Source organism: Mesoplodon bidens, assembly GCF_964165515.1.
Source record: "Mesoplodon bidens genome assembly, chromosome: 8".
NCBI classification, from domain to species: Eukaryota; Metazoa; Chordata; class Mammalia; order Artiodactyla; family Ziphiidae; genus Mesoplodon; species Mesoplodon bidens.
Genome location: NC_138165.1, coordinates 65,885,576 through 65,897,666, shown reverse-complemented (window position 1 = coordinate 65,897,666; position 12,091 = coordinate 65,885,576). Strand labels below are relative to the sequence as shown.

The following is a 12,091-nucleotide window of genomic DNA, read 5'->3' as shown; positions in this document are numbered from 1 at the left end:
TTGTCTTTGGGGTCATATGACATGAAGTAACTGTAAATAAGGCTCCAATAGTGTTTAACAGGGGAAAAAGCAAGCCTTGTAATCCAGTGCTGCTCACTATAGCATTATTTTAAAATAAATATATATGTAAAATGAGAACTGTATAACATATCTTAAGAGTAAGAAAATTATTCATTTTCTTCTTAAAATTTTAAAATTTGAATACAAAAATTAAACGGAATTTGAATTTCATTTCCTCTGCGCTTTGTTCCCATCTTTTCCCTTACCCCACACCATCCCACTCAAACAACTAAAGGCTGCAAACTCTTCTGGCCTCAGTTTCCTTTTCTGTAAGAGTGAATTTATCTGCTTCCCTATTTCCCCTGATGGTCTGTGGTGTAGAGTAAAATGAGATATCACAAGTAAAAGTGCTTTGTAAATTATAAAATAGGTCAAGCAATGTAAGATATCATTGTTATAACTAAGCCTAGGGTGTAATTTTTAATTTCTCCAATTATTCTCCACAAGAAAAACATGCCTTTACTTCTTTGCCTGTATACAGTATTTAAATTTTACGTAAGTTTGGCAATATAGTCACCATAAATTAATTCATACAGGAAAAATAATAGGGAGTGCTAATGTTTTATTTTTCACAATTTTTTTCCTTTTTTAAGTATAGCTAATTTACAGTGTTGTGTTAGTTTCTGGTGTACAGCAAAGTGATTCAGTTATACATACATATTCATATACATATATATGTTCTTTTTCATATTCTTTTCCATTATAGCTTATTACAGGATATTGAATATAGTTTCCTGTGCTATACAGTAAATCCTTGTTGTTTATTTATTTTATATATAGTAGTTTGTATCTTCTAATCTCCAAATCCTAATTTATCCCCCCCCCCCACTTTTCTTCTTTGGTAACCATGTTTGTTTTCTATATTTTTCAAATCATAATTTTTGTGACTTTTCACTTCAAACCTAAGACTCATTTCTGGAGGAATTTTATTGTGGAGTCACCTTAATATTTTTGCTTAGTACTTTCTTTTTCCTTCTTTTTAATTAACATTGATTCATTCGTTTTCACAACAATATGGAGATAATTCAATAACAATTTTCTGTAACAAGAAAAATGAGACAGAAAACAGTTCTATAGCTTGCCAGAGGTATTTAGACACCTATAGAAACCGGAAGCAGCAGGAGACTTCATTACTCTTGCTTCCTCATTAATGCAGGCACTCTTCCTTCCGAAGAAAGGAAACTTTAATTAGCACTTTTCTATTATGTGAATTTTTTTTCCCTTTAGAAGTTTATTATCACACCAAACAACAACAATAAATGCAGCTGGTAATATTGTAAATGGCATCCCCATGCACCCTGGATTCCAATGCTTGTTAACTTTAAAAGTACCCTTTTACAAAATTAAGCATAAGTTTGTATTAATCTTTGTTAAATCTGAAAAGCTCAGAAGTAGAAACCTTTGTGTACATATATTTCGGGGTTTTTTAATCTCAAAGTTGATTTATATTTTTTATCTTAGGCTATACCTAGACCTCACTAGTGTATCAGTAACAAAGTCACTGAATAAAGTTTCAAAATGTTATATGAAACCAAACCAAGTTCAATTTTACCTTACCATTAAAGGCCCACGTGGGAGGTCATGTAAACAAACCTGTGAGGTCATAGTATATTCAACAACCGCAATGACTAATCACAAATTAGCCATCCAGCCTCGCAACCAAAAATAGCAAATATCTCATGCTAACAGCTCAGTATTACTGCATTTTCCATAGTAAAAACACTTAAAGTTTATCATTTTGTCATGTATCTTTACACTACAGAACTCAGAGGGTTGCCACCGAATTAAGAGCAACATTTGCAAACCACTCCATCAACTTGGAAGTATTTAAGTGCTACTCTGGCTACTCTAAGTACCAACTCTTGACAAAAGACAATATATATTTTCAAAATTATTAGAATTTCTATAGAAATTAAATCCGAAAGAGCACCCTTGGAAGCAACTAAAATCCTCTGCACTATAAAGGCATACATCCTGCCGAATGTTTTAACAGTCATGGAAAAATATTTAGATCATCCTCAAATTAGGCATGTATGAATAGGAAAAATAGTACTAAAAAGTACTGACCATTAAAATTATCCTCCCTCTCCCCCCCAAAAAACAATACTTTAAAGTATAGAAAAAAATTAAAAACAAAAATACGTTGTTACAATTTCTAAGAGCTTAGAAAGAACTCTAAGAACAGTTCTCCCTCTTGGAAACAAGATTTAAACATCAGAAGACATCCAGGGAACACATTAAATCAGTATTTCTAACGCTAAAAAAGGGGGTGGTGTGGTGAGAATGACGTCAGCGTTCCGTAAGGTCAGAGACAACTTTTAATCCAATAATGACAATAACTCTGTTCCAAATCCTGTGCAACGTGCAACGCGAAACGCTGGCAATTTGAAACATAACTGAATTCTTAAATACTACAGTATTCAAATGACCTTTAGTGAGTGAAAACTCAGCAAACATGCTTGTTCTTTCTGAACAATGACCTAAATAATGAATCAGTATAAAAAGAACAGATGACACATCCAATTCATCTGTTCACCCTCAAATGTGCAAAGGTTTGACAGTCTCAGAGATAAGACACAAAGAATTTACTACGACAGAATGGTCATTTTAGTCATCAGAATGTCTGGAAAAGGAGATGAGGAGAAACAGAATCAGACTGAGAGGCGTAAAGAATGGGGGAGGGCTTGTTTAGGGAGAGCGAAAAACACGGGTGTTTAAGTCTGTGAAGCCAAAAAACAAAAAGACTCCAGGGAGTCTCTGGTACGGGAGAAAAAGAAGTTCGGGAATGAAATTGACCAAGTCCCGAACACCGGCAAAGGCGGCGCGGTGCCCAGCCAGACCAGCCTTTGTTGGTTTCCCACTTTCCCCTAATTTCAAGCACAGGTCTGCTTCAAAGCGCTCCCTCTGAGGAGAGGAGAAGGCGGAACTGGGTGGTGGGAGGCGCGCGGGTTCACCTCCCCCAAGCATTTCATCCCCCCAGACCCTAAATCGCCCAGTGGGGGGAGGGAGGGTTAGAGGGAACGTATAGAAAGGCGCCGGGATCTCTTGCAGAGATCTCTCCCTGTGGGAAATCGCAGGGTGGGTGCGCGCGATGGGGGAGGGGGCCGACTCCCCTTCCAAGTGCGGCCACTTACGAAGACGCGCTGGGCACGAAGAAATCAACCGCGAAGCCGAAGTAACTTCCCTCGGGGCCAGAGTATTCCGCAGGACTGTCCACATCTAGATTGAAGGCGCCGCAAAGAGGCAGCAGGAATCCGGGGAGAAGGAGCAGGAGGCGGCGGGGGCGAAGGCGCAGCCGCCGCCGCGGCAGGGAAGCCATCGCCGAAGTGCGCGCGGGGCGCCGAGCCCGGAGACGCGGCCACCCCGCCCGGAGCGCACGGTGCCCGCGGCCCGCCGCCTGCGCGCGCCGAAACTTGCCAGCTGCTCGCTTCCCGGCGAGTCCCGGACAGCGCCGGGGGAGGCAGGAGGGCTGAGCTCCCAAGCAGCCGCCCGGGAAGTGGGGCGCAGGGCGCGCGGGGCGGGGACAGCAGCGCGGGCGGCCCCTCGTCTCTCTCTCGCTCGGCCGCTCAGCGCCGCGCCTCGCGCTCTGGACTGCAGGGCTGGGCGCCGCACCCCCAGCCAGAGCGCTGCCGCGGCCAGTGGGAGGAGGCAGAGCAGGAGGAGGAGCCGCCCCGGAGGCTGAGCCAAAGCGCAGGAGGAAGTGGGGGAGGAGAGTCGGCCTCGGCCTGGGGCAAGTCAAGCGCACTTCCGTGCTCGCTGTCGCCTCCTGTCCCAAGAACGGAGCTCCTGGACCGAGGCCCCAGACCCTCAGAGCCCTCTGGGAGCACTCCTGGACTAGGGCCTCAGGCCCAGGACCGGGAGGAGGAAGGTGGCGGGGTGGGGGGAGATGCTCAAACGTTCCAACCCGCCCGCGTCCAACAGAGCGCCAAGGGCACCCGAATGCCGCCGGCAACTCCTGTGCGACTTTTATTTAAAAGTGAGGAAAGCTTTATCCGTCTCTCGTGTTTCTGCTACTTAAAAGCCTGGCAGGCACTCACAACCGAAACTCTATAATTATGGTCGTTTTCCTCCCCACTCTAGCCCACACGCAAACACTGAACTTAATTATAAACTTTCAGAATGCTAGCACAGCCTCTCCCAGGCAAGTTGTATTAAAGCTGAACTTCAGCCGTCCACGAAAGGACGGGCAAGGCAAAGAATCAGCAGAAATCGTTTTAAAGCACATCAGATTAATCGAAACCTTATTCCTAGTTTATTAGAGGAAGTCGCATGATTCGGATAACTAACTGGTTGATTTAGGACATTTGGGTAGAAATATGATTTTAGGGTTGGAAGAAGGAATATGCACCTTGGGGTCCCTTGGGGCTTGCTTGCTGCTGGTGTTTTCCACGCCGCCCAGGCTCCCGCCAGCGGGACTGAGTAAGGAACCTTGATCTTTTCCTTTATATGCACAAGTGCTAGCACCTTGCTAGGCAGACAGTAAGCGATCATTAAAATGTTGAATGAATGAATGGAAATGAAATGATGAGTAAACTTTGCCCAGAGAAGTGACTCCCCCATATTGTGTATCACGTGCTAAAGAATTTGGTGAACAAAACAGTATAAATGGCACTTTTTGGATCTTAAAAACTTACAAGTATTAGAACAGTAATTTCGAATGTAACTATTAACACTCAGTTACAGTGCACATTAATTGAGTTTAACCCTGTGAAGGGATATGTATGTAAATTGAAGCCTCTAATTTGAATATATAGTACTTCATTGCATCATATATTTTGATTTTTAAATGTGACTAAAAGATATGCAGCAAAACCTCAGGCATGTTTTACAAGATATGGTCCAGCACTTGCCTAAAGGAAATTACCATGTGAGACAGGCAATCCTACACAAATACTTAGACATAAATACAAGTGTACCTTTGTCCTCACCATGTTCTGTGGTACACGGAGAGGCCACGGGTATGTGCACACAAACCCAAAGGGTCATTTATGCCTTAAAAGCCTGAGAACCAATCCCCTTGGAAATCCACCCAGATAGGGAGGGCAGAAGAGTGTTTGAACGCTGGCTGGACCCAGTAAGCCCTCTCACTCCTCAACATCTGATCCAGGATAGAGGTCCAACAGACCAGAGGAGTGGAGGGAAGAAATGAGAAAACCAGGAAAAGGAAAAAGCCAAAGCCATGGCAACATGCATGTGCCCCCTGAAACTTGAGTGAATGAGGGCCACATTTCTATGAGGAGGCTGTGAACGAGGATAAGCCAGTATCTTAAGGCACCCGGGGTTGTAAATGCAGGCATTTTTGTAACAGAGTAGTCAGGCTTGAGCAGTCATCTATCCAGCACCTTGCAAATTGAGGGAGTTTATTACAGTACATGTCAATTCAGCCAGCGCTTATTCAGAATCCACAATGTACTGGGTACTCTATGCATAGGAAAGGGAAAGAGTGTATTTTATGCTACAGATGAAAACCTGTGCCCCTCCCCCATTCCCATGGCCCTCTTTAAACTACATTAGAACAATTTTCCAATTTCAGACAGCTATATAATATATTGACATTAAGTATAATCACTTTTTTACAGACGAAATAAAATAGTAAATAGTAAAAGGATTTTGACTTTGAATTTTACCCCCTACTGCTTTATCCTATGATTAAAATCTTGATTCTACTGATTTCTATAAATTCAAATGCCTGAGTTCAATTAGTTATGTGACCCTAGGCAAATGACTCCAATCATTATGTGCCTCAGTTTTCTTATCAAAGGAGCTCAGTCTAGTTACCATAAAATAATTTAAGAGGAATTTCAAATATTTATTTTTCAGCTAACACCAAGGAGGATTCAGTTCATAATCCACAGAAACCCTTCTGAAATCCCCTTTTTCCACTCTCCATTTCTCTAGAGCCCTTAATCCACTAAACCCAACAGACCCTACAGTGTTTGTTGCATTGCTTTTTTGTCCAACTCCCGCTTGCCTCTCCTCTCCCAGCTATTTATTAGGGAGATTTACTTGGCCACATCACCCCCAGTACTGCCTTTCTTTTTTATATTTACTTTTATTGAGATAACATTGGTTTATTACATTATATAAGTTTCATGGGTACAACATTATATTTCTACTACTATGTACCCTACAGAGAGCTGCCTTTTCCTCTCTGTGTCACAAAAGATCCCCAGCCAGCCCCTGGGTGTGTGGAAGAGAAGAGAAGGAAGGCAGAAAACTTGTCTCCTTTCTGGGCTTTGTTTCCTAATCTACTCCTTCAATGTTAGGGTTGTCCTGGTGTCTGTGTTTGATTCACTGCATTTCTCATCCGACACATCCCCAGCATGATCTTACTCACTGTCATGCCCTTACCACTCCCCACGTCACAAAGTACTTTTAGCCATATTAAATCAATTACATATTAAATTATTTATTTACAGTGTCCCCAGAATGCCATCTCTGTTCACAGGTCTCTATCTTCCTAGAAAACATTAGCCCTCCTCCTCAATCAGCCTTCATCCTTCTGCCACATACAAACCTACACAATGCCCTCTACCTGGCTATTTCTTACTCCTCTTTCAGGATGTGTATCAGGCATCATCATGTCCTCTAGGAAGCCTTCTATCAGGACCCATGCCTTTGCTTTTGTATCCTCTGAGCTCAACACTGAGCACAGCAATGGAATTAATTCCATTGTTCAGAGACAATAATAACTAACATTTTTATTAAGTATATTCATTATGTACTGGGAACTGTGCTAAGTATTTTGTGTATATATTAAGTCATTTGTTAGGTAGTTACTATTAATATGCCCAATTTAAAGACGAAGAAACTGATTCTCTACTAGATCGAATAATTTTTCCAAGGTCACAAAGGTAGTGTGGCAGAGGCAGATTTTGAATGCATGATGGTCAGACTCCAAGCTCACACCCATTAGCACTAAGTTGCCTCTTACGGTATAAAGATACACAATATAACAATACAAGGATAACAAAGATAAAAGAGTAATATATTCAAAGTGATCTGAAAGTTTACTTAAATTATCTTTACCCTTAATCCATGCTGTAGCATGTTTACCAAGAAAATATTTTAATCAAACTTTATTATTGGTTGTATTCATCACTAACTTGGAAAGGCTTGTCTAAGAAGAAATTATAAAAGAGTAACTGAACAATGGTAGTAAAGACTAGAAATCGTCTTAATCTATTAAAGTTTTATTATGAAGAAAATAGTTGTTAAGTGAATTTTTTGTGATGTTAATATGAAAGAGAAGAGACAATTTTGTACGTATATTCCATCTTCTAATCTCTTCACGTCTTCTGATCTCCATATCCTTGTGGTCAAGGAAGGGCACTGGTGATGATCTCCAAGGTCCTCCCCACCCCTGAGAACCTGGGGCCTCAGTGACCTCCCCAGAGTAACTAGGGTGGCTGTTGACAGCCCGCATGGAACAAAGTCATCTGGTCTCATTCAAATCTCCTTCCCCCACACTAGGCAGAATAATGATGTCCACTAAGGAGAAATTGCCTCACATCCATGAATATCAAGGAGGAGAATTGTTTCTCATCCTCATCTATAAGTAATATATTTATATTTTCATAACAGTAGGAAATCAATTATTTGTGGCATTTAGAACACTTTTTCCATGTACTAGGAAAACTTAGTTACAAACTTGAGAAGTTTGAGATAAATGCTGGGAAAAATGTGGAAATATCTTCATTCCCTTGTTTAAAGAACAAGACATGGATAACTAATCTTTCGAAGTTTCAAAAACAAAAATGCAGCTCTTCTCTAAACTCTTTTTTTTTAATGGATTTAACTTAAATGGACTATTGCTTAATAGAAATATCTGCTATCCAGGAAACTTCTTTGGATTTTTTCCACTCAGGACTGAGTATGTTGGTAAGCCAAAGAAAATATGCATTGTCAAAAGATTAAGATCTGGCCTGATTAATAGGTAACATTTCACCATCTATATATTTCTTTTCTCTCCAACATGCATTTAGTTTATTCATCTCACTTATACAATCTGGTTTTTAAATTTTCATCTTTTTAATATCATGGGACTTAAAGGTCAAACTGAAAAGACCATATTGATTACTTTTGTATAAAAATCCTAAGAATGTACATGTATGAATGCCAAAATTGAGAATAATGACATCACTACATAATCTCAAGTGTGAAGAGAAAGTTAGTGAATGGATTAAGAAACTATACATAAAGCATATGGTTTCTATTAGATTCAAACTTAGATTTAAAATATTCAGCCAGGGGGCTTCCCTGGTGGCGCAGTGGTTGAGAATCTGCCTGCTAATGCAGGGGACACGGGTTCGAGCCCTGGTCTGGGAGGATCCCACATGCCACGAAGCAACTAGGCCCGTGAGCCACAACTGCTGAGCCTGCACGTCTGGAGCCTGTGCTCCGCAACGAGAGGCCGCGATAGTGAGAGGCCCGCGCACCGCGATGAAGAGTGGCCCCCGCTTGCCACAACTAGAGAAAGCCCTCGCACAGAAACGAAGACCCAACACAGCAAAAATAAATAAAATAAATTTTAAAAAAATTAAATTAAAATAAAATAAAATATCCAGCCATATTTCCTCCTGAAAATGCATATTTATTGAGCACCTTTTTCCTGGTTCTACTGCCTTAAGAGTCCTTTCTCAAACAACTTTCAGGGTTTGAATAACCTATGATAGAAGATATCCTAGAAAACTGAGATTCAAAGCACCAAAATTGAAATCACAAAACAGGTAACTTTCATGCCTGTGGACAGAACAAGCTCTTGTTCTGTGCCTGAAGGGAGCAGAGAACTTTGGGCAGGAAGCTTCGGCACCAGTACGGTCGGTGCGCACCTGTGCAGATCTCCTCCAGTCTTATAAATATGCCACGCTCACCCCTTGCTCTGTGCCTCTGTTCCTGAGGTTCTGTTTTCCTCACCCTGGAATATCATTCTTTCACCTGCTCTCCTACCGCAGTTCCACCCAAACTTCAGCATTCAGCGCAAGACTTCTCCAGGGAGCTTTACATGGCTCCATTGTCTCCCTTTTCTTTAAAATGGCTTGTATTTCCAAGTCTAATCCACTCACAACTTAGCATTTAATTATTCCTGTGTTCATTTCCTGGTATTTTTGACAGTATTTGAATATAATTCTATTTAATATTAATTCTTGATATATTCAGGCATCTTAGATTCTTCCTAGTGAAATTATCAGTTCCTTAAAAATAGCTATGCTTTCATAATTTATATATTCTTCTATAACATTGAATACGGTGCTGAATTTATATTTCAAAAAATCACAAAGAACCTGTTGATGAATTTTGTCTGTAAATTCCGTGGGAGAAGCAGACATGTTGATCTTTTTTCCCCCAGCTTTATTGAGGTATACTTGACAAATAAAATTGCAATGACTGTGCTGACCTTACCCATCATTAAATGCCCAGTGCCCAGCACAGTTCTTATTGAATAGAAAGAAACCAAGAAGTATTTGTTGAAGGATAAATGAATGAAAGTGTGAATAAAAAAGGAATTGTGACCTTAAATTGAACACACGAAGGTAATAAGTCAATAAATAATCTTGCATAAATGAATGAATGATGTACTTTTCAAGAAGTAGGGAAGTCCAAGGATATCTAATAGATTCATTTTATAAGTAGCAAGGAAATGGGATTAAGCTACTAACTTCATCTAGAAGAGTAGCTGTTTTTCGTTCCTTGTTGCAGTTTGGAATTAGGATATGGAGCTTATGAAGGAGACAAAAATTAATCATGAATAGCAAGAAACGTCCTGTGCACTCTTGGAGTTCTCTGCATCTCTTTGTGAAAAACCACTTTACTTTCATGATAGGCATTCTTTACTCCAAGGACATGCCTGATGGTTTTCAGAATTTCCCTTCAAATGATCAACATGTAAAAATGTAAAAGGAAGATCATGCATATTATTCCATTTAAACTAATTAAATATTACAGACTCCTCTTACATTATAACTACTTAAGGGGATTTAATTTTTTTTTAAGGCTTAAAGTGTTGATGTGTACTCTGATGTGTGCTGAGAAATAGATCACACTTCCCAGGACAGCACATATAATACAAGAAAAAAAATCCATGTGTGGAAGAGGGTAATGCTGTCTGCTACTCTTCAATCATTGGAAAGTCAAATTAGAGGCTTAGATATAGAGAGCAAAGTGTTTGTAGAATATTCAGAATTAGCAAACATATTTTTAAAAAATAACGCATAAAAACCATAGAATTTTTAATAAATCACCGTTTTTTTTAATGTCATGAGTCATAGAAGGAATCGTGGTATAAGTTTAAATGTTTTTGGCCCTTGATAGATGATTGCTAATGCTTTCTTCCTACTAAACATTTAGTATAAATGTAGCCTTACTTTAATGGAGATTATAAACCAAAACCTCTAATTCTTTTTTTGCTTTTTTGGGGGGCTGTGCCATGCAGCTTGTGGGATCTTGGTTCCCCGACCAGGGATTGAACCAAGGCCCGCCAGGGAATTCTCAAAACCTCTAATTCTTTTTTCCATCAGATTTATGATAAATTTAAACACTCATAATCAGAAGATCTTTAAAAAATAAAGTCTACAAAGTCACGCATATGTTTATTTCTTGGAAAAAATGGCAAAAAGATGTGTCATTAATGACAAAACACAGTATTTGTATAATACATATGTATGTATAGGTCCTGAAATTCTTTTCCTTAGATACATGATTTAATCCTACTATTGTTTAGTAATGTCATCTAAATGATTGTTATTTTCTTATTAAAAATTATCTCCAAAATAACGAAAAAAAATCATCTCCATGTCACTAAAAGACATAACTAGACATATGTCTACATAACACAATTTTGCAGAAGAAACTTTAATATCAAACACATAAGAAGGTAATCCTACAATAGCATTTTTTGTTTTTAATTTTTTAATGTTTTTTTTGGCCACACCACACAGCTTGTGGGATCTTAGTTCCCCAACCAGGGATCGAACCCGGGCCCACGGCAGTGAAAGCACCAAGTCTTAGCCACTGGACTGCCAGGGAACTCCTGCTACAATAGCATTTTATATTAGTGAATAATATTAAAATTATGTAACAGTACACACTACGTTAGTATGCATTTTTTCATGTTCTATTATATAAACAGCTGTGAAAATCTGATTTTTAACACAAATAAAACATAAATTCATTCACATGACTATTGCATTTTCTTTCCACTTTCAGAAACATTCCACTTAACTAGTCTTATTAAAGACTAGTTAATCATTCATTTATTCATCAAATATTTATTATTAAGTGCCCTCTATATGCCCAACACTGCAATTGGAGCTTGAATTACCAAAACAAAACAGACATGAACCCCCCTGCCAGGAACCTACAGTTTAATTAGGCAAATACTCAAGTAAATTAAGTTAGCTAACAATTAAGGGACATATTTCACAACTTGCCAAGTGCTGTATTAAAATGTTTTATATGGATTACACCTCTTCATAACAATACGATTACTGCATGTGGGTAATTTTACCCCATTTTACAGAGCAAAACAAGGGTGGCGATGTTAAAGTATGTTCCCTTCAGGAGGTGGAGCCTAATACCCCATCCCTTGAGTGTGGTCTGAATCTTGTGAATTGTTTTCAATGAATAGGATACAAAAAAAGTGACCGTGCAACTTTGTCGACTAGGTCATAAACGGTGTCCTTTTGCTCTTCCAGATGGGAAACCAGATGCCTTGTGGTGGGAACTTACAAGTTGCCCTATGGAGAAGACCACATGGTAAGAACCTGAGGCCTCTTCCCAACAGCCATGTGAGTGAGTCACCTTCAAAGTGGCTCCTTCTTCTCAGTCAAATCCTTCAGATGCTAGCAGCCCCTGCCAACATCTAACCTGAAGAGAGACCCTGAGCCAGAAACTATCCATCTAAACTGTGGTATAATTACTAACCCACAGAAACTGTGAGATAATAAATATTTGCTGCTTTGAGCCAATACATTTGTTACTCAGCAATAGATAACTAAGACACAGAGTTTAGAGAAGTTATGTAATTTGCTAA

General features: G+C 39.6%; 1 protein-coding gene across 2 annotated transcripts in view; it reads right to left on the bottom strand.

Moving 5' to 3' along the window:
• ITGAV (integrin subunit alpha V) overlaps positions 1-3,700 on the bottom strand; it is a 93,616-nt gene extending 89,916 nt beyond the window's left edge. For both annotated transcript variants that reach the window (XM_081242102.1, XM_081242103.1), the window contains exon 1: positions 3,195-3,700. In XM_081242102.1, the coding sequence (XP_081098228.1) occupies positions 3,195-3,379 (185 nt within the window). In that variant the 5' untranslated portion in view covers positions 3,380-3,700. The remainder of the gene's footprint in view (positions 1-3,194) is intronic.
• Positions 3,701-12,091: the final 8,391 nt, after the last annotated feature.